At 35.5% G+C, this 27,847-nt stretch overlaps 1 protein-coding gene across 4 annotated transcripts in view; it reads left to right on the plus strand.

Moving 5' to 3' along the window:
* Positions 1 to 27,467, plus strand: part of LEPR (leptin receptor) — a gene marked incomplete at its 3' end in the record, with an annotated part of 93,480 nt that extends 66,013 nt beyond the window's left edge. For 3 of the 4 annotated variants that reach the window (XM_082613090.1, XM_082613089.1, XM_082613091.1), the window contains 6 exons: positions 1,314 to 1,530; positions 2,352 to 2,534; positions 3,964 to 4,059; positions 5,445 to 5,547; positions 6,486 to 6,561; positions 23,611 to 25,874. In XM_082613090.1, the coding sequence (XP_082469216.1) occupies positions 1,314 to 1,530; positions 2,352 to 2,534; positions 3,964 to 4,059; positions 5,445 to 5,547; positions 6,486 to 6,561; positions 23,611 to 23,628 (693 nt within the window). Of the gene's footprint in view, positions 1 to 1,313; positions 1,531 to 2,351; positions 2,535 to 3,963; positions 4,060 to 5,444; positions 5,548 to 6,485; positions 6,562 to 23,610; positions 25,875 to 26,639 lie in introns of those variants that run through there. The other variant, XM_082613092.1, reaches the window with a different exon arrangement.
* Positions 27,468 to 27,847: the final 380 nt, after the last annotated feature.

Consider the following 27,847-nt stretch of genomic DNA (forward strand, 5'->3'; position numbering starts at 1 on the left):
GAGAAGATGGGAATGATCCATGTGGTAATGGATTAGGATTGGAGACATCAGTATGAACTCATGTTTAGCTTAATATGGATACAGATGGATTCATTTAGAAATTTTCGTAGATATGTGTGTATACAGATGTAGTATACACAGATGTATTTCCTTGATCTGTAAGCTGAGAAATCCATATTCTGGTAGTAAGGAGTATTCCCACATTTGTTTCTAATACTATCCTCCAATAAAAGGAACTAGGGCTCTGTGAAAAAATGCTTGGTTATAGGGCTAGGGCAGGAAATAACACAAGATGAGCCTAGAGCAGCTTGTAGGACTAGAAAGTGAGGACTTTATCATCAATTTTACTTGATGGTTACAAAAGTAAATATTTGTATATGAAAACTGACATAGATTTTTTTTAAAAAACAAAATGCAAAATTTGCATGATTTTTCAGACATTTATTTGTTGCAGAGGCTGCTAAAGTCTTACTCACTACCTACCCAGGTTCTTCCACACCCTGCAGGGACATATTTATGTTTGTTTGTATTTATGTTTCTCAATTTCTGACTTAGAAGAATCTCAGTGACAAAAATTGAGAAGCACTGTTCTAGTCTATTGTGTTAAGCTTTCTAAGGGTTTACAAGGGATTGGTAGCACTTAAATCTTACCTGAAACAGATGAAGGTGATGGGGGAAGTGGGACATATTGTTATATTCTGTAGAATGGATGAATACAGTTGGACTAATTATATATTTTACACTGAATCATTAATGACCTGGTATGATTTTTTTTTAACTAAAGGCACAAATTCTGGGGTTCCATGTACACGGTCCTGATAGCCTCTGTTACTGGAAGGGGCTGCATATCAAGGGAAGAAAGAAAATGAGTGACCAGTCTCACCAGGATTAATATCTTTTCAACTCTCTCTAGTTGTTGCTTTATGAAAACAGAGGGTTATTCCTTTTTTGCTTTTTAGATGAAGAAACTCTCAACCCTCTTTCAGTCTTTCTTTTCTCTAGAATTAGAGTGAAACTTCCAGGTAGAAAAGTGTCCTATTTGTATCCATACTTCATTATTTAGTCTTTGAGTCTTAAAAAAAAAAAAAAAAACCCCAAAAGGAGGGAGATAAGTTTCCCATGCTCCATAGCCACCCAGACGGCTTCAGGGAGACTGTGGTCAGACCCCCATACCTCAGCCTTGAATTCAGCAGTGCTTGCTCTGGCCTGACCCCTGCTTACCAATGGGAAATGTTTAATAGGATTTCCGTGAGCTCAGTCAGTATAAAAAGCACTGTAGCCCTTGAGCTAATCAATTTTTATGTTTACCGCAGCCCCTGATGAAAAATGACTCATTGTGCAGTGTGAGAAGATACGTGGTGAAACATCATACTTCCCGCAATGGAACATGGTCAGAAGACGTAGGAAATCACACTAAATTCACTTTCCTTTGGACAGAGCAAGCACACTCTGTTACCGTTCTGGCCATCAATTCAATTGGTGCTTCTTCTGCAAATTTTAATTTAACATTCTCATGGCCCACGAGCAAAGGTAAGAAAAGGTACACCTCACTTTGCATTCACAGAGTCCAATAGATGAGACAAACATGAATCAAATAATCATGCAAGTTAGTGCCTATTTACAAACTGAGACGAGTGTTCCCAGGAAAGGAGTATAAGTTTATGAAAGAAAAGAAAATAAGAGCCTAACCTGGTACTGAGGGTCAGAGAAGCTTTCTTGAGGATACAGTAGAGGAACTAAACTTCCCCAGAAGGTCGGGGGAAGCGCTCCCGCGAGAGGAAAAATCTGACCAAAAGTCCTGTGGTCCAGGAGAGGATATGAAGGAAGACCGGATTGGCGCTGGTGCAAAAAAAGTCCAGAAAGGCTGACAGAGGCTCTGAGGCATGGCTCTCAGGGAATTGTAGGCATGATAGGAATTTTGTTCTCACATGCGGAAGTCTGGAGGCTTTTAAGTGGGACCCTGTGGAGAGGGTTGTTAAAATGATCAGATTTGTTCTTTGAAAGCACGACTCCATCAGCGGGAGAGAAGATTTGGAGGGAATTAGAATGATTAATAGGCTTGTACAGTATTACAGTAGAGAACACCTTTTGACCATATCCAAAAATCTCCTTTTTGGATTTTAGGTAGAATCTTATTTCTCCTCATAGCATATATTCCCACACCTCTCTGCTTATATGATTCTTGTGATACAAAAATAATTGCCATGTGTAAATGTCTGCTTTATTTATTTGTATAAATGTCTGCTTTCTCTTCCTTCTCCCCTTTTCAGTAGGTTATATGTTCCTAAAGGCAATTAGGAGATCTTCATTAATTTTGAATTTAAAACTAAATTTCCTTCTTTCCCCCACAGTAAATATCGTGCAGTCACTCAGTGCTTATCCTTTAAACAGCAGTTGTGTAATTCTTTCCTGGATGCTATCACCCAGTGATTACAATCCGATGTATTTTATTCTTGAGTGGAAAATTCTTCATGAAGACAATGAAATTAAATGGCTTAGAATCCCTTCCTCTGTTAAGAAGTATTATGTCCACGGTAAGCTTACTGTACTTTAATTAAGTTTCTCCTATGGATTAGTATGATGCTACAGATTATTAATTCAAATAACATAGACAGTTAATGAAAACTTCAAAAATATAGATGATAGATCTTGCTGCCTAAATTGTCATCCTATTACAATTAATTCTATTTCATTTGATCCTTTTCCATTTAAATATTTTATATAGTTGTAATCATATCATCTACCACTTTTCTTATGGTTTGTTCCTTTGATATATCACAAGCATGTTTCTATTTTGTTCACAATCCTTATAACTATTTTTTAAATGATTGTATAGCATTTTATTTCAGAATCTACATAAACCATTTATTTATTTGAGAACATTTATGTTGCTTCCAGCTTAACCTTTTTAAAAAACCATTTTAATGGCTTTTGATATCTACTGACAAATTGTTTTCCCAAATTGTGTACCAACTTATGATGCCACTAACAATGAGTGGGAGGGCCAGGCTGAAGGTCTGAGGATCATAAGCCAGCATAATATTCCCAAAGTAGACCAGTTACCCCACAAGGTGATTAAAATGCAAAATATTAGTGCACAATACAGAGTCTCTGAGTCTGAGTAAGGTTTAAGCAGGGAAGCTAAGGATTGCCGTGTTCTTATTTACAACATCATCCCAAAGGCACCTACTTCTATTTCATTGCAAAGACCCTAGAATTTAGCATCAAGGTAAATAGAAACAAATTATTGATAGAGAACTAAATCCAGTTCATTACTATACTGTTGTCTAGGAGGTTACTCTCTGTGCTTCAAAGAGATTTATCTCTTGTGGAATAATATTTATATCTTATTAGCATTTGTAAAAATGATAGATCACTGATAGATCCATTTTGAGCTTTGCTATGAAGATGATCATCCTCCATAGATCTAGACACCTGGATATATAAGGTAATTCCTGGTCCCCACTCCCATCTTCTTTGCATGGGATTTCATGAGACTTTAGTCTCCCAGCTGCCTTGAATGGGGAGGCTAAATAAACTAAATTCTTGTGAAAAGGGAATATTGCTGGCTTTGGTCTTAGGAGGTAGAGTGTATTGTCCTGGAAAGGGAAATAAAACAACTCCTACACCCTGAACTTGAACAAACCGGCTATCACTGGAACATGCCTTTAAAAATTGCAATCTTCTATCTTTGGGTAAGATTTTAAAACATTATTTGTGAAATTATTGTCATTACAGTAGAATTGGTAGTGCTTAGATTGTCTTTGAAACTCCCTAATTATCAGTTTCAATCCATAGGTAACAATCATCAGTTTTTAATCCATCAGTTTCAACCCATAAGTCATCAGTTTTACATCCATGGAAATATAAGAGAGAGTCACTTAACATTTTTTTTTTACATAGATTTCACTCATTTATATTAATTCAGTGGGAATGACTCTTTAAAATATTTTTTCTCCTCAGATCATTTTATCCCCATTGAGAAGTATCAGTTCAGTCTTTACCCAATATTTATGGAGGGAGTGGGGAAACCGAAGATAATTGATGGTTTCACCCAAGGTAAAAATGTTTACTTTTAGTTTCTTTTTACACAGATGTGTGGTTTCCTCCTTAGCTAGCAGTAATGCTGCCATCTGATTATTTTCTTTCTGATGGAATCATGGAATAGCCCAGAGTCTTATGTAGATGCCTCATGGGTGACTGAAGTAAGGGTACATGGTTCCATGGTGGTGGTAAGAAGAATAATCAGGCGTGGTATTGTATTCTTGTATTGGTAAGTAAAAATTTCAGTCTAAAAGTTGATGGAAAATAAATAAAGGGAAGTATCCAGCTATACAATAAAATACATCATCATAAAGATTAATTGGAAAAATATTAATTTTCTGTACAATTAATATAAATATACCTACCCCAAACAATATGTTTTGACTCATATTTATGAGTTTTTAAATTTTAATCATCTTCTAAAGGAAATCTTTTTCTAAAAATAAAACTGTAGCAATAATTATAGAAAAAAGTCCACAGGGTGTCTTATATTTCTGATTCACCTTACTGTACTTGAAGTGGGAACATTTTGATTTTGCTATTACTTTTCAGATTGTCTTCAAATCCAAGCAACCCAATAATGAAATTTCAAGAGAGAAACATTTCACCTGGTTTTAGAATTAAAATAATTATAAAGCTTCATTCATGTATTGTTCAACAAATATACACTGAACACTGTTCTAAGCACTGGGGATTGAACAGTAAACATAAGTCTGTGCCCTAAATGGAGCTTAAACTCCAGTACTCTAATAAGAATGACAGATAATAAACAAATCATGTATAATATAATGTCAGATAGAAATAAGTGCATGAAGCAAAATAAAATGAAGGGATAGAGTTAAAATGTGGTGCTTTAGTAAGGATGGCCAAAAATGGTCTTTTTCTCTGTGAAGGTGATATTTGGGTAAAGCCCTGCAAGAACAAAAGGGAAGAGCATTTCTGCAAGGGGATAGCAAGTGCAAAGGCCCTGAAGAGTGAGCATGCTTTGTGGTTCAAGAAACAGTAAGGAGGTCAATGTGTCTGGAGTGAGCAAGGTAGAGGTTGGTGGGTGTTGTAGGTTGCCTCCTCTAAAAGCAGATGCTGAAACAAAGAGTCATCATAACAACTTTTATTGACACTTGGACTCATATAACCTAAAAGTGACCAGATGGAGAGAGCTGGCAAATAAATACTTTTGAAAAAATGTTTTGCTAAATTACAAGAAGCATCATTCTGACCAAAATAATAATTTTATTAATGTGGTCAAAGCTATACTTTTATCTTCCTCTTTCTGATTTTTATATCTTTAAAGGTCATTCAGATTTATGTTGAAATCAGAAAAAAAGTCTATTATAATTTCTGATCCAGAAAGGTGTTATTTCCTCAAGCTTCAGTGTTGTGTGAATTTTTTTCTTTTTCAGATGATGAAAAACACCAGCATGATGCAGGTCTATATGTAATTGTGCCAATAATTATTTCCTCTTCCATCTTATTGCTTGGAACCTTGTTAATATCACACCAAAGGTATTGTACTTGGTGTTAAAATCTTGAACATATTTAAACCTTGATTTTAAATCCAAATCAGAAACACTAAAGTGTTCTAAATATTTTTATATATATTTGATGCCAATGAGATGGCATAAAAAGAAAAAGCCTGATTTCAGGAAACCACACTCCATTTTGCTAGTACACATAAGCCTCAGGGAAGAAATTAGATTTTGTGGTTTTTTTTTTACTGTATATACATTCATGAAATAACAAGCTTATAATAGGAAATCCTAGACAGTATGTTCTTAGAGATGAGAAGAATAGCTTTCAGAGTTGTACAATCAAGGTTGAGAACTTTTAGTGGTGAAGATTTATCTGAAGCCGTCAGTTCACTTATGGTCAGTAGGTATTCTGCTTTTTAAACGTCAGCGCTGAGTGGCTCCATTCTGTTTGGTTTGGCAAATGGCCTTGAATTTCTTGGATGGTTCTTCGGGTGCCCCATTACTCTGTGCTGAGAGGTCCAGACCATTGAGGTTATTTCACACATGCCAAATCTCTACAGAAAATTTTGTCTTCTAGCAGTGAATAGGGAAAAGTGATTTTACAATCTGAATTTACCTTTCAGTCAAGTGAGCTGATTGGGCCACATCCAGTAGAATTGTTTCTGAAACTCAATTGATGGCCATATTTAATATTTAATTTTCTCTGAGAAAAACCTGTGCAAAGCATTTAGCACAGTGCCTGGCAAACAGTTTTCAATAAGAGTTGGCTATGTTTATTATAGTGATCATTAACTTTGGTCTAGACAGAAAGTTGGTAGAGATCTTCATGGTAGAGCATGTGAAAGTGAATCTTATCCTACTGAGGCATAACCAGTCTGGTAGATAAATTTCTAGTTTGTACATTTATTAACTGTTAACATTTTCAATGTGAATGTTTTTCTTTACTTATAATGCCTTGTTTATCTTTTGTAGGATGAAAAAGCTGTTTTGGGAAGATGTTCCAAACCCCAAGAATTGTTCCTGGGCACAAGGACTTAATTTTCAGAAGGTCCCTTTTTCAGTTTTTTAAACCCCAGAATATATAAGATCACATTTTAGATGCTATATGCCTTCTAGAGCTTCAAACATTTTTAAGGTTTAAAACATTTTAAGGATAAGGTTTAAATCTTATTTTATTCAATTCATCTTAATATGAGTCTATTTAATCTGTTATTTGTTTTCAAGAATAGCAAGATGCAGGGATTTGAAACCGGGACAAAAAAATTCAATAGGTAGTTTATCATCTGAGTTAACAAATACATATCTTTCTTCTGTGTCACAGTATATAATAAAATAAATATTAGAATATTAGAGTCAAATCTGGTGGAGAACAAATATTTGTATATACTTTTTTGGTATAAATTGATTGTCCTTAGGAAAAGGCTGGAATCAATATTTTTTAACCCTTGTAATTATCTCCATAATTACTTAAATCAATTAAAAGCTATATAAATAATCCTTTCCTCAAATACTGCAATCTGAAAAATGCAATTATCATAATAAAACTTACATTTATGAAGATAGTTCCTTTCAAGCTACTTTATGAGACAGTCAACTCTAATCAAATAATTTGCACTTTATAATAGAATTTCTCAGAAAACTCTAGAGTTTAACAAATGTATCATTAATTCCCATAATTTCCCTTGAAGCAAGGTTGGTTTTCCATCCTTAAAATTGGGAAAATAGAATTCAATTTTCATGGCAAAATATCTTCACGCTGTTTTGAACAATAATCATATGGAGGTTATTATGCAGTCTCAATAATTGTGTCATCATTAGTCACTGTTACAAGTCTTCAGTGGTTTTCTTTTAGTTACAAGATCAAGTACTCAATGACTTCTCTCTACAGTCTGTTGTCAACCTACAGATTTCATTGTTTCTGTCCGTGGGCCTTAGTCATGCCTATACTATTCTCCTCACCTCTACAGACCCTTCCACGTCAATGAAGACCTTGCTCTAAGCTCTTCTTTCCCCAAGCCTTTTGTGAACAAATGTAGTTCAGAAGAATTTCTGCCCCCTTTAAGTTCCTGGAGCATTTTATTTTTTATTGTGAAGAGTGTTCTGAGTTCAAGGGCTGTGTTTTACCAATCACAACTATTGTTGAGCTTCTCCTGCTAAAGGCAAAGTACTAGGGTCAGGATTTATTAATGACTTGCTGATATCTTATAATAATGTCCATTTATTTATGTGCAAGTCACTGAGATACATATTCTTACACTCATTAAGATTTTTTACTTCAATTCTCAGTATCTCTGTTTCCTCTCCTGTAAAATGAGGTTTAATAGAACTTACCTCATTGGGTTGTTTGGGGGACTAAAGAAGATAGTACTTCTAACATAGTATTGTCTCAACAAATATTAGTTATCATTATTTTACATATTTACATGTTTTATGTTATTCTTTCAGTTACCCTGTGGGATAAGTATTATAATCTCCATTTTATAGAAGAAAAAACCTAAAGCTTATAATGGTTAAGTAACTTGTTTTAGAGTCTGGCTTAGTTTTCTAATTTGTCTGACTTTGGAGCCTGTTCTATTAGTAAGTGTTCTCTCTGGCTTTTGATTTTTTGTTTTTTTTTGACTATGACCCACAGTGAGAAAAATGCTTTACCTTGCAACCTAGTAAATGAGTAGATGTAGATAATGTGCAAAACTGAAACAAAAGATGCTCAAAACAGTTTTACTATTTGCAACACCCTCTGTTTTCAAAATTCTGTTTCATTTCAAAAATACTGGTTACAACCCTCTACATTCATTCACATACTAACGGATATGATTTGTGGTTAGAAAACACTGCTCTACAGTTTACTGATGAATGAATGAGTGAACAGATATGTAATAATGTGGGCAAAATAATGCAGACATTTAAATTGTAATCTTTCAGCGGAAGAGACAGTGCCATATCTTCAAACATGGTAGCAGTGTAGTTTTACATATGGTCATTCTTGTTATAGAAACTTCACTTAGCCTGAATCTAACCAGCCCCACACCCATACACTTCTCAGCTATGCCCTTACTCACTGTAAGACACGGAGTCTCCTTTCATTAAAGCAGAGCTGATGGTTTTTTCAATTAGTAAAGTATTTATTCCTCTTCTTTCTCTTCCGTTATGAATTCTTACAGTGATGTTTATTGTAGTGATAGTGATACTTCAGCCATATGTATTTGTTTGTCATTCATTCAGCAAGCACAAAATGAAAATAAGTATTTACATGTAAGTCTAGGATGTTGCTAGGCTCTGGGAAAACAATTTGTAAGAGATTCTCCTTACCATCTAAGACAGTGAGGTCATAGAGGAGTGACTTGGTTAAAAGCAGAATAGAAAGAACTTTTCTTTTCTCTCTCTAAAATGGTTTATTTATTTTAAAATTCATTAATTCATTCCATCCATTCATTCAAGAGGTATTTATTGAATAGTTATCCTATGCCAGTCACTATGCTAGGCCTTAGGGTTAAAATGGTCAGAAAACAGGAACTCTTGGAGCGTGCAGTTGATGGGGAAGATAAGCATTAATCAATTTATAACTGAAATAACAAATAATATACATTATATATGTTATATGTAATATATATTATGATAATATTACAGACACTAATAATGATAAACTATGTGTTGTGAAAGAAAGGGCCCAGTGTGCTGAGTGTCGTGTGTGGGACGGGGGTGAGCTGAGATCTGGAAGATGAGCAGTCATTAACTAGGATTTGTGGTGGAGGGTAGAGCCCAGCAAGTCCACTGGTGAATACAAAGCCCTGTGGTAGGAAGTACCTTAGCACATTTGCAAGCTGAAAGCAGGGAGATTAAAAGACAAAGAGTAAGGAGGAGATGATTTTTCTTAAATATTGGGTTTTTTTCTTCTTTTAGTGTGAGAGGAGTTTTGTCTAAAAAATCTAAATACCTATCTAAATAAAAACTTAAAAGCTTCACCATGTCAGTACATATAAATGCAGGGAATAACTGCATTATTACTGTTATAATAACTGCATTATTACAATCTTACTTTCTCTTTCAGAGAAGCTAAAACACTCTGTCTTCAATATGTTAAGCTCTGAAATCTCCTCTATGAACCACCAGGAAAATGGTTTCTAAGTGTTTACCAGGGCAGGGAAATGATTAGGCCCACCTCAGCAAAATGCAGTATGAACCTGCACCAAATGGCTTTTCCCTTTTCCAGAAAATGCCCAACACAAAGGAACCACTTGGTGGATGTAGGTTCAGTCAGTGACTGTTTTTAGCCTATGCACTACCCCGCTGAGCTCCCTGAGGAGGAGTGTAATGCCACAGCAGATCATCTGGCAGACATATACAATAGATGGAAATATCATCACATGTCCCCAGGTTCTGGTAAACTGAGGAAGTGTGAAGAATTTTTTAAGTACAGTAGGTGTGAATGTCTTTATTTGTAAGACTGATTTTTTTTTTTTTACTTTTGCCAGTGTTAGCCTTCATAATCTTGTTAAGATATTCTTTAAGCATAACTAGCCCTCAAGATGCTTAGTTTATTACTAGGGTTTAACAGGTACACAATTAGGAATAAATCAGTTTTTGGAATATATCAGGAATATTTGAAGAGTAAAGAAGAATATAATTTCAAAAGTTTTACTAATGATAAAAATCTAATCTTCTAAAATTCAATAACTTCTTAAAATTTCATCTTCTACTTTAATCTCCTAAATAACTAAAATATATTTTTTAGGGAAAAGTAATATAGTATAATTCACATTATATTTCTAAAGAGGACAAGACAAATTTACTATCTGCTCCATACTTTCATATTCATATTATTTTATTTAATTCTCTCGTAGACCTAATAGCCTTATATTTTCTGATGACAAAACTGAGGCACAGAGTGGTTCAGTAGCTTGTCTTGATCATCCAGCCTGTAGGTGTGAAAATCTTGGTTAAACTCAGGTCCATCGGACTCACATTGATACCCTAGCCATCAATTCCATATTAACAATGTATTGCTTAATGTACTTAATGCCCCTAAATTATACACTTAAAAATAGTTGAAATGGTAAATTTTATGTTACGCATATCAACACGCAAAAAAATTGGCAAAGGAGCTGAATAGACATTTCTGCAAAGAAGATGTACCAATAGCCATAAGCACAAGTGAATATATATATGCTCAACATCATTAGCGATTAGGGGAATGCAAACCAAAAACACAAGATAGCACTTTACACTAACTAGGATGGCTATAATAAAAACGACAGATAATAAGTGTTGGTGAGAATGTGGAGAAATTGTAACTCTCCTACACTGCTGATGGGAATGTGAAAATGGTGCAGCACTTTTGGAAAATAGTCTGACAGTTCTCCAACAGTTAAACATAGAATTACCATATGACCCAACAATCCACTTTGAGGTATATATCCAATGGAAATGAAGTCATATATCTACACAGAAGCTTGTATATGAATGTTCATAGCAACAGTGTTCATAATGGTCAAAACATGGAAACAACCCAAATATCCATCAAATGATGAAATGGATAAGCAAAATTTGAGATTTCCAATTCTAAAACAAAAGGAAACAAACAAAAAACCCACAATGCATTGCAAAGCAAACAGACTATGGGAGCCCATTGTTTTTTAAAAACGATTCAAATACAGTATTGTTTAAAAGGAGGTAATAATTTTTGTATAAACTATTTCCCTTAATTTGTTCTTCAAATTCAGATCTTTTTGAACATTGATTTTTATCTATACCTGTAATTTCTAGACAATAAACCTGCTTTCTAAAATGTCCCCTAAAATTAATTAATTTCTTCCACTTTTTAAGCTGTCATTCTCCTTCCCTTTATAGTAAATCAAAATCTAAACCTGTAAGTACTCAAATCAAAGATGAAAAAAGCCAGTATTCTGAGGTATTTCCCCAAAACCCCACATTTGTTTAAAACAACATTAGTATAGGATGATACCATATGTGATGAAAATTCTCTCACATAATTTCCCCTTGAGTTTCTTTCTTTTGTATGTTCCATTTCCTTTTACCCTTTAAAATTATTTTAAGACAATATAAGTACATAAAATGGAGTAATATAAAAACGTCTGTGTACTAACACAATATCTTAAAATTTTCTCATATTTGCCTCATATATTTTTATTAATAAAAATTATAGATAAAGTTTGTCCTCCTTGTTGCCCTTACTAGTTTTGGTCTCTCCTTCCCTTCCTAGGGCACCCACTTTCAAGAATATAGCATGTATTTGTCTAGTTCATGCTTTTATATAACACCTTTTTTCTTACACCTGCATGTATGTATCCATGACCAATGAACAATAATACATTTGGTTATTGTTAATACATCTCCCATATCATTCAAAAATTATTATTTTCTCAGCATTCTTTTCGAGATATCTTCATGTTGATATATTTCATTTAGTTTAATCATTTGATCCATAATATTTCATCCTATGAATACATACCACAATTCATATATCCATTCCCCTGCTGATAGATAGAAAACTCTTTTCTATTTATTACAAACAATGCTACAGGACACATGGTTGTATATGTCTCTTTGTTCTCTGGGAGTATATGCCTTGATATGTCCCATTATTTAAAAAAAATAATTTTGCATTACGGTATGCCTAGTGTGCATGGTTTAATAGTGAAATAGTATGGAAAAACATTTATTGGACAGTATAGTCTCTTCTGCACCCTTCTCTACCTTTAGTCTTGCTTCCCAAGTGCCATTACTTTAAACTGGTTTGCTTTTAATTTTTCTGGCAGGTCACCTTTATATTTCTAAAAATAATATGCTTATAGCATTATGAAATGTAGACATTATTTACTAATTTCTGGCTATAATGAGGATTTACTTATACACATACTTTTTCTCCCCTTCTTTCCCCATGCTCCTACCATATATAGTTTGTCACTTTTTTCAGTTCCTTCAGTAATCACTCTGCAACCTCAGAAGAATCTTCTTAAACTCCATTTCTTGATCAACGAAATAGAGACTGTTTCTTGGAGCTCCCCTTCCCCCATTTTTTCTTTTTAATAAAATAAAGACATTAGCACTCTTACCCTTCCCTCCATTTCTCCTTCCACTTCCCAATCTCTGTCAACTGTAACTTTACACTTTTACTTAAGTCAGGGTTGATAATATGTTCTGTGCTATAGTTTGTCTATGGGTTCATTTAAAAAAATAAAAAACCCAATAAACTGCATTTGCATTGTTATGAGTATGTAAATATTGTTCCTTGCAGAAGCAAGTAATATGTGATTATATTACCACAGTTTTTGGTGGTTCCAGGAGACAGGTCACAGGAGAATGTTTTTCAAAAAAATTTTAGAAACATTCCACCCTGTTGATTTAAATTGTGCCAAATTTTACTTGGCTTCATTTTTAGTTTTTATGTTTTGTTTTGTGTTTGTTTTGCTTTTTCTGGAGTTTCTAATTGCTTCTTAAAAAAATGTTTTTTTTTAACCTTCTGTGTGCTGCTATTATATAAGCTTCTTCACTGAGACCTGTTCCCAGGGCACCCTGTCCAGGAAACCCTTTATCCTCCTACTGCAATCTGGATTAGGCCTTTTCTAAAATTGCTGCAAGCCATCACTCTGAATTTTCCCTTAACTGGTTTCTAATGGATACTGTTTTCTAGATATTTTTCCCTTCCTCCTTATTAATTAACTAATTCCTTATATGACCTGCCAGGAAATATTGTGTAAGTCGGAGTCTGTGCATGCATGAAATTCTTTTTATTGTGCCTTCCTCGCTTGACAGTTTGGTGGAATATCAATTTCCAGGTCGACGAGCCTTTCCAATAAAACTTTGAGAAAATTCCTGCCTTATCATCTAGCATCAGTATCACTTCTGAGAAGTCAGATGCCATTCTGATTTTTACTCCTCACTGGTTACTTGCAGATTTCTGACTTTTAAAATATCCTCCCCATTATTGATGTTCTAAAATTTTAGAGATAGGTCTAAACCTATTTAAGGGGGTTCTTTTTCATGTAACTTTGTCCTCATTTGAAGACACTTTTGATTCCATGTCTCCTGGCAACTCTAAGCAATTATATTATTTCTTTGATAACTTCCTCTCCTCTTATTTTTTTGGATCTCTTTCTAGTATCTGTATTACATGGATGTTGAACCCTCTGCATAGATCTTCTATATTTCTTATCACTTCTCTAATATGTTTGTTTTATGTTTGAGACCTTGCCATACCCTGTTTTCCTCAGTGCTTCTATTAGACATTTATTTGCTATTTATATTTTTAAATTTCCAAGTATTCATTTTCATTGTATTCTGTCCTGGTTTTATGCATGAAATATTTTCTTAAGTCTTACTAGAAGTACCAATTTAGAGGATCATTGTTTGTTTTAGAAATTCTATTTTCTTCTATTCCCTGAATTCTCTGTTTCTGCTAGGATCCTGTTCTCCTCCTATATATCTTGACTTTATTTTTTTTTAATCTCACAATTTCCCCATATATCTAGAGACCCTTTGTTTTTCTTTCATGTTTAAGAATGAAATAATAGAAAGGCTGACTGGGAGAGCATAATGCACATAAGCAGGGATTGTTGGCCTACATGGGTGGACAGGGCTCTGGCTAGATGAGGAGAGATATGGTCATAGACACCAGTACCTCACAGCTACTAGATTCCTCCCCAGATAATTTGCTTTTTTTTTTTTTGTATTTATTTATTTAACATCTTAATTGGAGTATAATTGCTTTAAAATGGTGTTCTAGTTTCTGCCTTACAACAAAGTGAATCAGCTATACATACACACACATCCCCATATCTCCCCCTTCCTGTGTCTCCCCAAAACGCTCCCTATCCCACCCCTCCAGGCAGTCACAAAGCACCGAGCTGATCTCCCTGTGCCATGCAGCCACCTCCCACTAGCTGTCTATTTTACATTTCGTAGTGTATATATGTCCATGCCAATCTCTGACTTCGTCCCAGCTTATCCTTCCCCCCTCCCTGTGTCCTCAAGTCCATTCTCTACATCTGCGTCTTTATTCCTGTCCTGCCCCTAGGTTTTTCAGAACCTTATTTTTTTTTTTTACATTCCATATATATGTGTTAGCATACGGTATTTGTTTCTCTCTTTCTGACTTACTTCACTGTATATGACAGACTCTAGGCCCATCCACTTCAATACAAATAACTCAGTTTTGTTTCTTTTTACAGCTGAGTAATATTCCATTGTATATATGTGCCACATCTTCTTTATCCATTCATCTGTCAATGGATAATTAGGTTGCTTCCATGTCCTGGCTATTGTGAATAGAGCTGCAATGAACATTGTGGTACATAACACTTTTTGAATTATGGTTTTCTCAGGGTATATGCCCAGTAGTGGAATTGCTGGTTCGTATGGTAGTTCTATTTGTAGTTTTTTAAGGAACCTCCATACTGTTCTCCATAGTGGCTGTACCAATTTACATTCCCACCAACAGTGCAGGAGGGTTCCCTTTTCTCCACACCCTCTCCAGCATTTACTGTTTGTAAATTTTTTGATGTTGGCCATTCTTACTGGTGTGAGGTGATACCTCATGGCAGTTTTGATTTGCATTTCTCTCATGATTAGTGATATTGAGCATTCTTTCATGTGTTTGTTGGGTTTCTGTATATCTTCTTTGGAGAAATGCCTATTTAGGTCTTCTGTCCATTTTTGGATTGGGTTGTGTGTTTTTTTGATATTGAGCTGCATGGGCTGCTTGTAAATTTTGGAGATTAATCATTTGTCAGTTGCTTCACTTGCAAATATTTTCTCCCATTCTGAGGGTTGTCTTTTCGTCTTGTTTATCGTTTCCTTTGCTGTACAAAAGCTTTTAAGTTTCATTAGGTCCCATGTGTTTATTTTTGTTTTTATTTCCATTTCTCTAGGAGGTGGGTCAAAAAGGTTCTTGCTGTGATTTATGTCATAGAGTGTTCTGCCTATGTTTTCTGCTAAGAGTTTGATAGTGTCTGGCCTTATATTTAGGTCTTCAATCCATTTTGTGTTTATTTTTGTGTACGGTGTTAGGGAGTGTTCTAATTTCATTCTTTTAAATGTAGCTGTCCAGTTTTCCCAGCACCACTTATAGAAGAGGCTGTCTTTTCTCCATTGTATATTCTTGTCTCCTTTATCAAAAATAAGGTGACCATATGTGCATGGGTTTACCTCTGAGCTTTCTATCCTGTTCCATTAATCTGTATTTCTGTTTTTATGCCAGTACCATACTGTCTTGATTAGTGTAGCTTTGTAGTATAGTCTGAAGTCCAGGAGCCTGATTCCTCCAGCTCCATTTTTCTTTCTCAAGATTGCTTTGGCTATTCAGGGTCTTTTGTGTTTTCAAACAAATTGTGAATTTTTTTTGTTCTAGTTCATTGAAAAATGCCATTGGTAGTTTGATAGGAATTGCATTGAATCTTTAGATTGCTTTGGGTAGTATAGTCATTTTCACAATGTTGATTCTTCCAATCCAAGAACATGGAATATCTCTCCATCTGTTGGTATCATCTTTAATTTCTTTCATCAGTGTCTTATAGTTTTCTGCATACAGGTCTTTTGTCTCCTTAGGTAAGTTTATTCCTAGGTATTTTATTCTTTTTGTTGAAATGGCAAATGGGAGTGTTTCCTTAATTTCTCCTTCAGATTTTTCATAATTAGTGTATAGGAATGCAAGAGATTTCTGTGCATTAATTTTGTATCCTGCTACCTTACCAAATGCATTGATTAGCTCTAGTAGTTTTCTGGTAGCATCTTTAGGATTCTCTATGTATAGTATCATGTCATCTGCAAACAGTGACTGTCTTACTTCTTCTTTTCCGATTTGGATTCCTTTTACTTCTTTTTCTTCTCTGATTGCTGTAGCTAAAACTTCCAAAAATATGTTGAATAATAGTGCTGAGAGTGGACAACCTTGTCTTGTTCCTGATCTTAGAGGAAATGTTTTCAGTTTCTCACCTTTGAGAACAATGTTGGCTGTGGGTTTGTCATATATGGCCTTTATTATGTTGAGGTAAGTTCCCTGTTTGCCTACTTTCTGGAGAGTTTTTATCATAAATGGTGTTGAATTTTGCCAAAAGCTGTTCTGCCTCTATTGAGATGATCATATGGTTTTTCTCCTTCAATTTGTTAATATGGTTTATCACATTGATTGATTTGCGTATATTGTCGAATCCTTACATTCCTGGGATAAACCCCACTTGATCATGTTGTAGGATCCTTTTAATGTGCTGTTGGATTCTCTTTACTAGTATTTTGTTGAGGATTTTGCATCTATGTTCATCAGTGATATTGGCCTGTAGTTTTCTTTCTTTTTGACATCTTTGTCTTTTTTTGATATCAGGGTGATGGTGCCTCGTAGAATGAGTTTGGGCGTGTTCCTCCCTCTGCTATATTTTGGAAGAGTTTGAGAAGGATTAACATTAGCTCTTCTCTAAATGTTTGATAGAATTCGCCTGTGAAGCCATCTGGTTCTGGGCTTTTGTTTTGGGAAGATTTTTAATCACAGTTTCAATTTCAGTGCTTGTGATTGGTCTGTTTATGTTTTCTATTTCTTCCTGATTCAGTCTCAGAAGGTTGTGCTTTTCTAAGAATTTGTCCAGTTCTTACAGGTTGTCCATTTTTTTGGCATATAGTTGCTTGTAGTAATCTCTCATAATCCTTCTTTGTGTTTCTGCAGTGTTGGTTGTTATTTCTCCTTTTTCATTTCTAATTCTGTTGATTTGAGTCTTCTCCCTTTTTCCCTTGATGCGTCTGGCTAATGGTTTATCAGTTTTGTTTATCTTCTCAAAGAACCAGCTTTTAGTTTCATTCATCTTTTCTATCGTTTCCTTCATTTCTTTTTCATTTATTTCAGATCTGATCTTAATGATTTCTTTCCTTCTGCTAACTTTGGGGTTTTTTTGTTCTTCTTTCTCTTAGGTGTAAGGTTAGGTTGTTTATTTGAGATGTTTTGTTGTTTCTTGAGGTAGGATTGTATTGCTACAAACTTCCCTGTTAGAACTGTTTTTGCCGCATCTCATAGGTTTTGGGTCATCCTGTTTTCATTGTCATCTGTTTCTAGGTATTTTTTGATTTCCTCTTTGATTTCTTCAGTGACCTCTTGGTTATTTAGTAGTGTATTGTTTAGCCTCCATGTTTTTGTATTTTTAACGGATTTTTTTCCTGTAATTGATATCTAGTCTTATAGCATTGTGGTTGGAAAAGATACTTGATATGATTTCAATTTTCTTAAATTTACCAAGGCTTGATTTGTGACCCAAGATATCACCTATCCTGGAGATTGTTCCATGAGCACTTGAGAAAAAAGTGTATTCTGTTGTTTTTGGATGGAATGTCCTATAAATATCAATTAAGTCCATCTTGTTTAATATATCATTTAAAGCTCGTGTTTCCTTATTTATTTTCACTTTGGATGATCTGTCCATGGTGAAAGTGGGGTGTTAAAGTCCCCTACTATGACTGTGTTACTGTTGATTTCCCCTTTTATGGCTGTTAGTATTTGCCTTATGTATTGAGGTCCTCCTATGTTGGGTGCATACATATTTACAATTTTTATATCTTCTTCTTGGATTGACACCTTGAGCGTTATGTAGTGTCCTTCCTTGGCTCTTGTAATAGTCTTTCTTTTAAAGTCTATTTTTTCTGATATGAGAATTGCTACTCCAGCTTTCTTTTGATTTCCATTTGCATGGAATATCTTTTTCCATCCCCTCACTTTCAGTCTGTATGTGTCCCTAGGTCTGCAGTGGGTCTCTTTTAGACAGCATGTATATGGGTCTTGTTTCTGTATCCATTCAGCCAGTCTATGTCTTTTGGTGGGAGCATTTAACCATTTACATTTAAGGTAATTATCAATATGTATGTTCCTATTACCATTTTCTTAATTGTTTGGGGTTTGTTTTTGTAAGTCTTTTCCTTCTCTTGTGTTTCCTGCCTTGAGAAGTTCCTTTAGCATTTGTTGTAAAGCTGGTTTGGTGGTGCTGAATTCTCTTAGCTTTTGCTTGTCTGTAAAGGTTTTAATTTCTCTGCTGTATCTGAATGAGATCCTTGCTGGGTAGAGTAATCTTGGTTGTAGGTTTTTCCCCTTCATCACTTAATTTTTTTTATTATATTTTTTTTGCGGTACGCGGGCCTCTCACTGTTGTGCCCTCTCCTGTTGCAGAGCAGAGGCTCCGGACGTGCAGGCTCAGCGGCCATGGCTCACGGGCCCAGCTGCTGCACGGCATGTGGGATCCTCCCGGACCGGGGCACAAACCTGTGTCCCCTGCATCGGCAGGCAGACTCTCAACCACTGCGCCACCAGGGAAGCCCTCTTTCATCACTTTAAATATGTCCTGCCACTCTCTTCTGGCTTGCAGAGTTTCTGCTGAAAGTTCAGTTGTTAGCCTTATGTGGATTCCCTTGTATGTTATTTGTTGTTTTTCCCTTGTTGCTTTTAATATTTTTCTTTGTGTTTAATTTTTGATAGTTTAATTAATATGTGTCTTGGTGTGTTTCTCCTTGCATTTATCCTGTATGGGACTGTCTGTGCTTCATGGACTGGATTAACTATTTCCTTTCCCATATTAGGGAAGTTTTCAACTATAATCTCTTCAAATATTTTCTCAGTCAGTTTCTTTTTCTCTTCTTCTGAGACCTCTATAATTTGAATATTGGTGGGTTTAATGTTGTCCCATAGGTCTCTAAGGCTGTCCTCAATTCTTTTCATTCTGTTTTCTTTATTCTGCTCTGCAGTAGTTATTTCCACTATTTTATCTTCCATGTCTCTTATCCGTTCTTTTGCCTCAGTTTTTCTGCTATTGATTCCTTCTAGAGAATTTTTTCATTTATTGTGTTGTTCATCATTGTTTGCTTTTTAGTTCTTCTAGGTCCTTGTTAAATGTTTCTTGTATTTTCTCTATTCTATTTCCAAGATTTTGGTTCATCTTTACTATCATTACTCTGAATTATTTTTCTGGTAGACTGCCTATTTCCTCTACATTTGTTTGGTCTGGGGGGTTTTTATGTTGCTCCTTCATCTGCTGCGTATTTCTCTGTCTTCTCATTTTGCTTAACTTACTGTGTTTGGCATCTCCTTTTTGCAGGCTGCAGGTTTGTAGTTCCTGGTGTTTTTGGTGTCTGCCCCCAGTGGGTTGTGTAGGCTTCCTGGTGGAGGGGACTAGTGCCTGTGTTCTGGTGGATGAGGCTGGATCTTGTCTTTCTGGTGGGCAGGTCCGTGTCCAGTGGTGTGTTTTGGGCTGTCTGTGACCATATTATGATTTTAGGCAGCCTCTCTGCTAATGCGTGGGATTGTGTTCCTGTCTTGCTAGTTGTTTGGCATATGGTGTCCAGCACTGTAGCTTGCTGGTCATTGAGTGGGGCTGGGTCTTTATGTTGAGATGGAGATCTCTGGGAGAGCTTTTGCCATTTGATATTATGTTGAGCCAGGAGGTCTCTGGTGGACCAATGTCCTGAACTCGGCTCTCCCACCTCAGAGGCACAGGCCTGTCACCCGGCCAGAGCACCAAGACCCTGTCAGTCCCATGGCTCAGAAGAAAAGGGAGAAAAAAAGAAAAAAAGAAAATAAATTTATTAAAATAAAAAATAATTATTAAAATAAAAAAATTAAAAAGTAATTTAAAAAAGAGAGAGAGAAAAAAGAGAGCAACCAAACCAAAAAACCAATCCACCAATGGTAACAAGTGCTAAAATCTATACTTAAAAAAACAAAAACAAAAACGGGCAGAACCCTAGGACAAATGGTAAAAGCAAAGATATACAGACAAAAATCACACAAAGAAGCATACACATACAGAGTCACAAACAGAGAAAAAGGAAAAAATATATATAAACTATATACTAAAAAAAATGAAGGAGAGAGCAACCAAATCAATAAAGAAATCTACCAATGATAATAAATTTGAAATACTACACTAAGTTAAATATAAAACCAGAAACAAATTAGATGCAGAAAGCAAACCCCAAGTCTACAGTTGCTCCCAAAATCCACTGCCTCAATTTTGGGGTGATTCATTGTCTATTTAGGTATTCCACAGATGCAGGGTACATCAAGTTGATTGTGGAGATTTAATCCGCTACTCCTGAGGCTGGGGAGAGATTTCTCTTTCTGTTTTTTGTTCACACAGCTCCTTGGGTTCAGCTTTGGATTTGGCTTCACCTCTGCATGTAGGTCACCTGAGGGCGTGTATTCTTCACTCAAGATGGGGTTAAAGGAGCAGCTGATTCAGGGGCTCTGGCTCACTCAGGATGGGGTGAGGGAGAGGTACGGAATGTGGGGCAAGCCTGCAGCAGCAGAGACTGACATGACACTGCCCTAGCCTGAGGTGTGCCGTGTGTTCTGCCAGGGAAGTTGTGACTGCATCACGGGACCCTGGCAGTAGCGGGCTGCACAGGCTCCCCAGAGGGGAGGTGTGGCAGTGACCTGTGCTCGCACACAGGCTTCTTGGTGGCTGCAGCAGCAGCCTTAGCGTCTCATGCCCATCTCTGGGGTCCGTGCTGATAGCTGTGGGTCGAGCCCGTCTCTGGAGCTTGTTTAGACGGTCCTCTGAATCCCCTCTCCTCGTGTACCCTGAAACAATGGTCTCTTGACTCTTAGGCAGTTCCAGACTTTTCCTGGACTTCCTCCCAGCTAGCTGTGGTGCACTAGCCCCCTTCAGGCTGTGTTCACACAGCCAACCCCAGTCCTCTCCCTGGGATCTGACCTCTGAAGCCCGAGCCTCACCTTCCAGTCCCCCATCCACCCCGGCGGGTGAGCAGAAAAGCCTCTCGGGCTGGTGAGTGCCGGTCGGCACCGATCCTCTGTGCGGGAATCTCTCCGTTTTGCCCTCCACACCCCTGTTGCTGTGCTCTCCTCCGTGGCTCTGAAGCTTCCCCCCGCCACCCCCCATCTCTGCCTGCGAAGGGGCTTCCTAGTCTGTGGAAACCTTTCCTCCTTCACAGCTTCCTCCCAGAGGTGCAGGTCCCATCCCTATTCTTTTGTCTCTGTTTATTCTTTTTTCTTTTGCCCTACCCAGGTACGTGGGGAGTTTCTTGCCTATTGGGAAGTCTGAGGTCTTCTGCCAGCGTTCAGTAGGTGTTCTGTAGGAGTTGTTCCACATGTAGATGTATTTCTGACGTATTTGTGGGGAGGAAGTTGATCTCCACGTCTTACTCTTCCACCATCTTGAAGGTCTCCTTCCCAGATAATTTCTTAATTACTTTTGAGAATAAAACCTCAATTTGGGTGTGGAGAGTATGAAGGCCCTTCCATGTGCAGCAGAGTTAGAAGATCCCCATTCATATGCAGAGTTTCCAGTTTTCAGCCAGATGTCTCACTTCTTCCTGTGTTTTTACCTTCCATTTTTTCGCTCCCCATCACCCTTCCTCCCATCTCCACTGTATTCAACAGGGCAAACTGTCTTTTTTCAGCTATAGCCCACTCTGGAGATATTCTGACCTGCAGCTTCCTTTGTTCATCTCCTTTGGTTTTCCATCTTTTAGAAATTCAAAATCTCATTCCCTCTTAACCTTCTCAGACTATCTTCTTTGTTGTGGGTATATATTTGATTTATTCATATACTTTCATCCTAACAGAGTCTCTACAGAGATAAGAGAGAAATATATATGCTCAAACTGCCATCTTGAACGAGAATACTTCTCTACACCATTTCTCATGATACTTTAGAAATCAGAATTTTTAACAACATTGTAAATTAATTATACTCCAATAAAATAAATGAAAAAAACCAGAATCTCTTAAAAAGTTTTTAGAGAGGATAAAAATAAAAATTTTAAACAAAGGTTGAATTCTTGTGGTAGGAAAATGTATTGCAGTGGGTCAATAACCTTGTTTTTCTTCTAATTCAAATTTCGCAGTGTTTAAAAGACTGTAGCCAGTTTGTTTTTGTTTTACCTTTTTCCTTAGCATTTTTGCCTAAAATATTACCTTCTTCCTCTAAATCCAAACCATCTATATTTGAGGTGGGAGGAGTCTAACCCTGCTCCTTTGTTGTCTACATTTATGACCATTTCCAGAAGAGTGTACTCCACTTAACACCCTACTTAAGAGTGTTAAATCTAAAAACAAATGGATTTTTTTCTTGTGGTTCAAAGACCATCCTAGATTCCTCAGCCTGTTCTAGCTCTCCAAATAAGAAGCTCAGCAACCCACAAGCTCCCAGAACACTATCCTCATGGATCTGAGGCAGAGCATCCCTGAAATTGCTAGAATGGCCGTACAGAAGTGTAGAAGATCTGGTACAGCTTTGAGTAAGAAGTTCTTTCTAGAAGGGCACATGACTGGGCTTAGAAGTATATATTTCACATCCCTAAAATATGACTTCAGTTTTCTCTATTTTCTTATTCTCCTTAATATCTATATATATGTCCTTGGGTTATAAGGAACCAGAAGAGAGGATGAATTTAATCAGCTCAAATCTATGACAACAAATAGAAAAAGCAAAACAACATGTTCTCCTCCTTACTTGTGTTTGGAATATCTTTTCATCTTCCATTGTATTATAGAAAGCTTGTTGGAGTAGAAAAAAAGTCAGGGGTCTCACTCTGCTATAATTAGCTGTGCAACTTTAATGCTTGATTGCTTTGTCTATAAAAAGGGAGAAATGTGGACCAGATGATTTATTAGAACAGTTTTCTAGATTAAAAAAAATCATGATAATGATTCTGTCGTTCTATTCTTCTTCACTATTTCAACTCTTCTTTCTTTTAATTTTTAAATATTTGTTTTCAGAGATACACTATTTTACTCTTTCTTGTTCCAAACTCTTTAATAGTGCTGTTCCTCTACTTCCTTTTTATTTTTCCAGCTCTTTGTTTTTCTCTCATTCTACTTATTCTGTTATTCCTCTACAGTTTTTCCTTTTCTGGGATCATTAAGAGTGTCCTTAGAGTGTGATATTCGGGCATGCATTAAGAAAATGTTAGAGGCCACCTTAAGTCAGAATTTTATCTTTTCCTAAAAACATGCATTACTGTAGTATAACACAAGAATTTATAATCCAGAACTCATGCTTGACAGAACATCTTTTTGAAATCTTTTATCTTTTGCTTTCTGAGTGATATTTTTTATTTTTCTTTCTTATTTTGTTTTATTTTATCTGAACAGAGAATGGACATTCTTTGAAGTCTAATCATGATCACTACAGATGAACCCAATCTACCAACTTCCCAACATTCTATAGAGTATTAGAAGATTTTTACATTTTGAAGAAGGGGAGACAATCTAAAAAATTTTGGTGGAACTATTGAGAACTAAAATATGGTGGATTATGTTGATGTAGAACTTAAAATAGATGGGTAAATTTGGGCTCAAGGTGTACGTCTGAGTCTAATTCAGTTTGGATGTATGATTACTTTTCAAGTCATCTAAAGTTTAAAAAGTAATATTTATGATATCTAGCTTTTGATTTGTCATTTGGTTATGAAATGTTAAAGAATTATGACTGTTGCTCTTACCACAGATTTATTAGACATCAAATATATAGTAGACTATGCTGTGACTAGGTGAAAACTGCAACTTCTGACACATAGCTTTGCAAATACAATGGCTCTAAATATAGAATGCAGTCAAAATATTTAGTTCATATTTTTATGTCCAAAATTGTCCATTTTATATTCTTTTAGACACTTCAGCCTATAAACTGACCCATTTGGGTATTCTTTTGAATGTCTTATATTGATAGCTTTTATGTATATCTAACTTTGATCAATATAGGAATTTTCATTTTCAATAGCCTTAAAAATGGCTTAAGTGCTAACTTCCATTTCAGTTCAAAGAAAGACAGTTTGTTCTGGTCAAAGGCCAATAGAAGTTACAGTTTGTATCAGGATGACCTGACATATCCAGGTCAAATTGACCAGATCAGAAAACACATCAGCCTCCAATTCAACCTCCTCATGAAATTCTTTACTAAATTTAATTTATTTGCACTGAACCACCCAAAGCTTCTGGCAGTCAGGTAAGTGGGCAGTGATGCAAAAAAGGAGACTCTCTGGAGTTTTTAGAACTAGTTCAAGGCAAACATAGGACTTTTCTACCTGAAAAAAAGACCACCTGCTATTTCTATGAATTTAACTTGTGAGGTATATTGCTCACATTCAAAATAAACCAAAGCCTCTGTTTGATGAACCCAAATAATACTCAGATTTAGGCTACATATATATTACTTACATTTAGATTCCATTCATAGTTTGATTTGAATCTAACCCCCCCCCCGAAATCAGGAAGAATGTCTCCTTTCCCCTTTCACTAACTTTAAATAGACATTGTAATGTAAAATTGAAGTGTGAAAATATGAAAGGATATTCTTTAATTCTTACCAGCTGAATACATATTCAATATGCTTCCAGACTGTTCTAAAATCTTGAAAAATTAGATGCATATGGTGATTGAAATGATTTTTTAATAAACATACTTTTAATAAATGTTTGTGACCCATTTATAAAATATACTTTAATAATTTATGGATATGTGATTTCTTAATTATTAGTGAAATCTTTCATCAAATGCATTTGAAGACATGTAAGTTATTTGACATAATAATTAGTTACCAATTATGAAGTTTTAGAGGGCATGAAATATTCCAAACACGTCATTTGAAGAACAGCTGTGAGTTTGACTGTATGCTATGTGCTATTTGTATTTTTTTGTTTTCATGTTGATAGCACGACATTCCTTTATTTGGAGATCTTAATTTCTAGGTTACTTTAAATTTTAAGAAATTCAATACATATATAGTCATAACCTTAAGAAACACAAAATGAGCAAGAAAATATTTGAAGGAAATTATAAATCTAATATATTTCTGTCAGAAAGAAAATAGGCACAGGAACAGTTTTCTCTTCACATACTATATTCATAGAATAAGAGAAAAGGTTGTGTTAATATAGTATTTGTTATTATGCAGTATTTTAATATCTGTATAAGTCTATTCCATTATAGTTGGTGTTTCATATATTTATTCCTTTTTGGCTATAATCACCAATATATTTCATTTAAGAGTTCAAAACTATGTTAAATGAATTGTGTTTTTATATGGAATATATTTGCCAGTATGAAGAATAGTCGGTTATATTGTTATTTCAAGCAATAAATCTGAACTCATTCTATTAGTTTAAAAATTGTAAAATTCAAAAGTTTAATTATATATATAACAAAAAATTGAGCACATTTTCTATAGCACTTCATTTAGTTGTGTTAATTTTTTAATGTGATGTGTCTACAGTATTTTTTATTTTGCATTTATTTTTTCAACGTGTTTACATTGTATGAGTTGAGCTTTTTTTTGTGCACAGATTCTTGCTTGTAGCTGCTTGGCAGGATTTTTTGTTGTGATGTAACCACTGTTCTTATAAAAAATATGATGTACATTTGTTTTGCATCTTTGTCTTCATTCCACGTGTCCTATAGTTTGTATTTTTATATGAAGTTATTTTTAAGGAATGGTAATTTAAAAGTCTGTGATCATCTCTTTCACCTTCATTGTTTTCAACAAACAGATATTCTTAGTTCTTATTTTCTGATAGTCATAAACAGATTTTTAGTATGATGTAAGGCAGATAAGGCCACATATAGTTTACCTTCATATCATATATTATGTCATGGAGTACTTATTTTAGCTATCTTTGGACAAGTTGTTTTGCTCATTCAATTTTATATCAATTTACTTTTTAAACTTGGGTTAAATTTTTTAGTTCATGGACGTGTAATTTGCTATAAAATATTAAGAATTCTTCTGAAGATAGCACTTTCTAATTACAGTAACCAATCTTTATTGAGAGCTAAGCACTTTCAGACACTATCTAATTTATTCCTTGCACAACACCATGAAGTAAATATTGAACACAATTTTACAGATGAGGAAACTGAAAGGCAGAGAGGTTGATGTGCTTATCCATGGTCATAGAAACAGAATGACTCATGTCTGTCTCATCCCACTTTTAAACACTATCTTATACTGCCTCTCCCTTATGATTTTTGATCTGTTTATTTCAGACCAAAACCAGTTAATTTGTGCTTGACTTATGTCCTTTGGTATTAACCTTTCACACTTCTATTTCTTCCATGATATCACAGTGAAGCAAAAAGAAAAAAAATTAACACAATTGAGTATTAAAATGTGTCTTTTCTTTTAGCCAGAAACATTTGAGCATCTTTTTATCAAGCATACAGAATCAGTGACATTTGGTCCTCTTCTTTTGGAGCCTGAAACTATTTCAGAAGATATCAGTGTTGATACATCATGGAAAAATAAAGATGAGATGGTACCACCAACTACAGTCTCTCTACTTTTGGTGACTCGGGATCTTGAAAAGGGTTCTATTTGTATTAGTGACCAATGCAGCAATGCTCACTTCTCTGAGGTTGAGAGCACAGAGATAACCTGTGAGGAGGAAAGCAAGAGACAACCCTCTGTTAAATATGCCACCCTGCTCAGCAACTCTAAATCAGGTGAAACTGAGGAAGGGCAAGGGCTTGTAAATAGCTCAGTCAGCAAATGCTTCTCTAGCAACAATTCTCTACCTAAGGATTCTTTCTCTAATAACTCATGGGAGATAGAAACCCAGGCATTTTTTATATTATCAGATCAGCATCCCAATATAATTTCACCACACCTTCCATTCTCAGGAGGATTGGATGAACTTTTGAAACTCGAGGGAAATTTCCCTGAAGAAAATAATGACGAAAAGTCTGTCTATTATTTAGGAGTCACTTCAATCAAAAAGAGAGACAGTGATGTGCTTTTGACTGATGAGTCAAGAGTGTTGTCCCCATTCCCATCCCACTGTTTATTCACCGACATCAGAATCCTCCAAGAAAGTTGCTCACACCTTGTAGAAAATAACTTCAATTTAGGAACTTCTGATCAGAAGACTTTTGTATCTTACATACCTCAATTTCAGACTTGTTCTACTCAGACTCAGAAAATAGTGGAAAACAAGATGTGTGACCTAACTGTCTAATTTCATTCCAGACACATCTCAGATTTATGATGCAATGAGTCATATGAAGGGTAATATATTCCACTATAGTGTTGGTTAGGGGAGAGAAAAGAAAACTGTCAGAGGCAAATTTGAAAATGATTGTTTCAAAACTAATGGTATCTGTTTGTCCTCATTCAGTAATATAGACAAAAAATGTGAGAAAGCCTTCAAGAGCCTAGCAGTGTAGACCGACTCTTCTAATGATTAATCAGCACCTTGGGAAGGTCTCCAGTGGCTTGTGTCTAGCTAGCCATAAACCCAACAATACTATTTTCTTTGAACATTGAACCCATGTGGAAAGAGCTAGTCATCTGAATTACACTCACATCTGAAAGAACACTTCACACTAACACTTGTGA

This window comes from Mesoplodon mirus (genome assembly GCF_964341445.2).
Source record: "Mesoplodon mirus genome assembly, chromosome: 3".
Lineage (NCBI taxonomy): Eukaryota > Metazoa > Chordata > Mammalia > Artiodactyla > Ziphiidae > Mesoplodon > Mesoplodon mirus.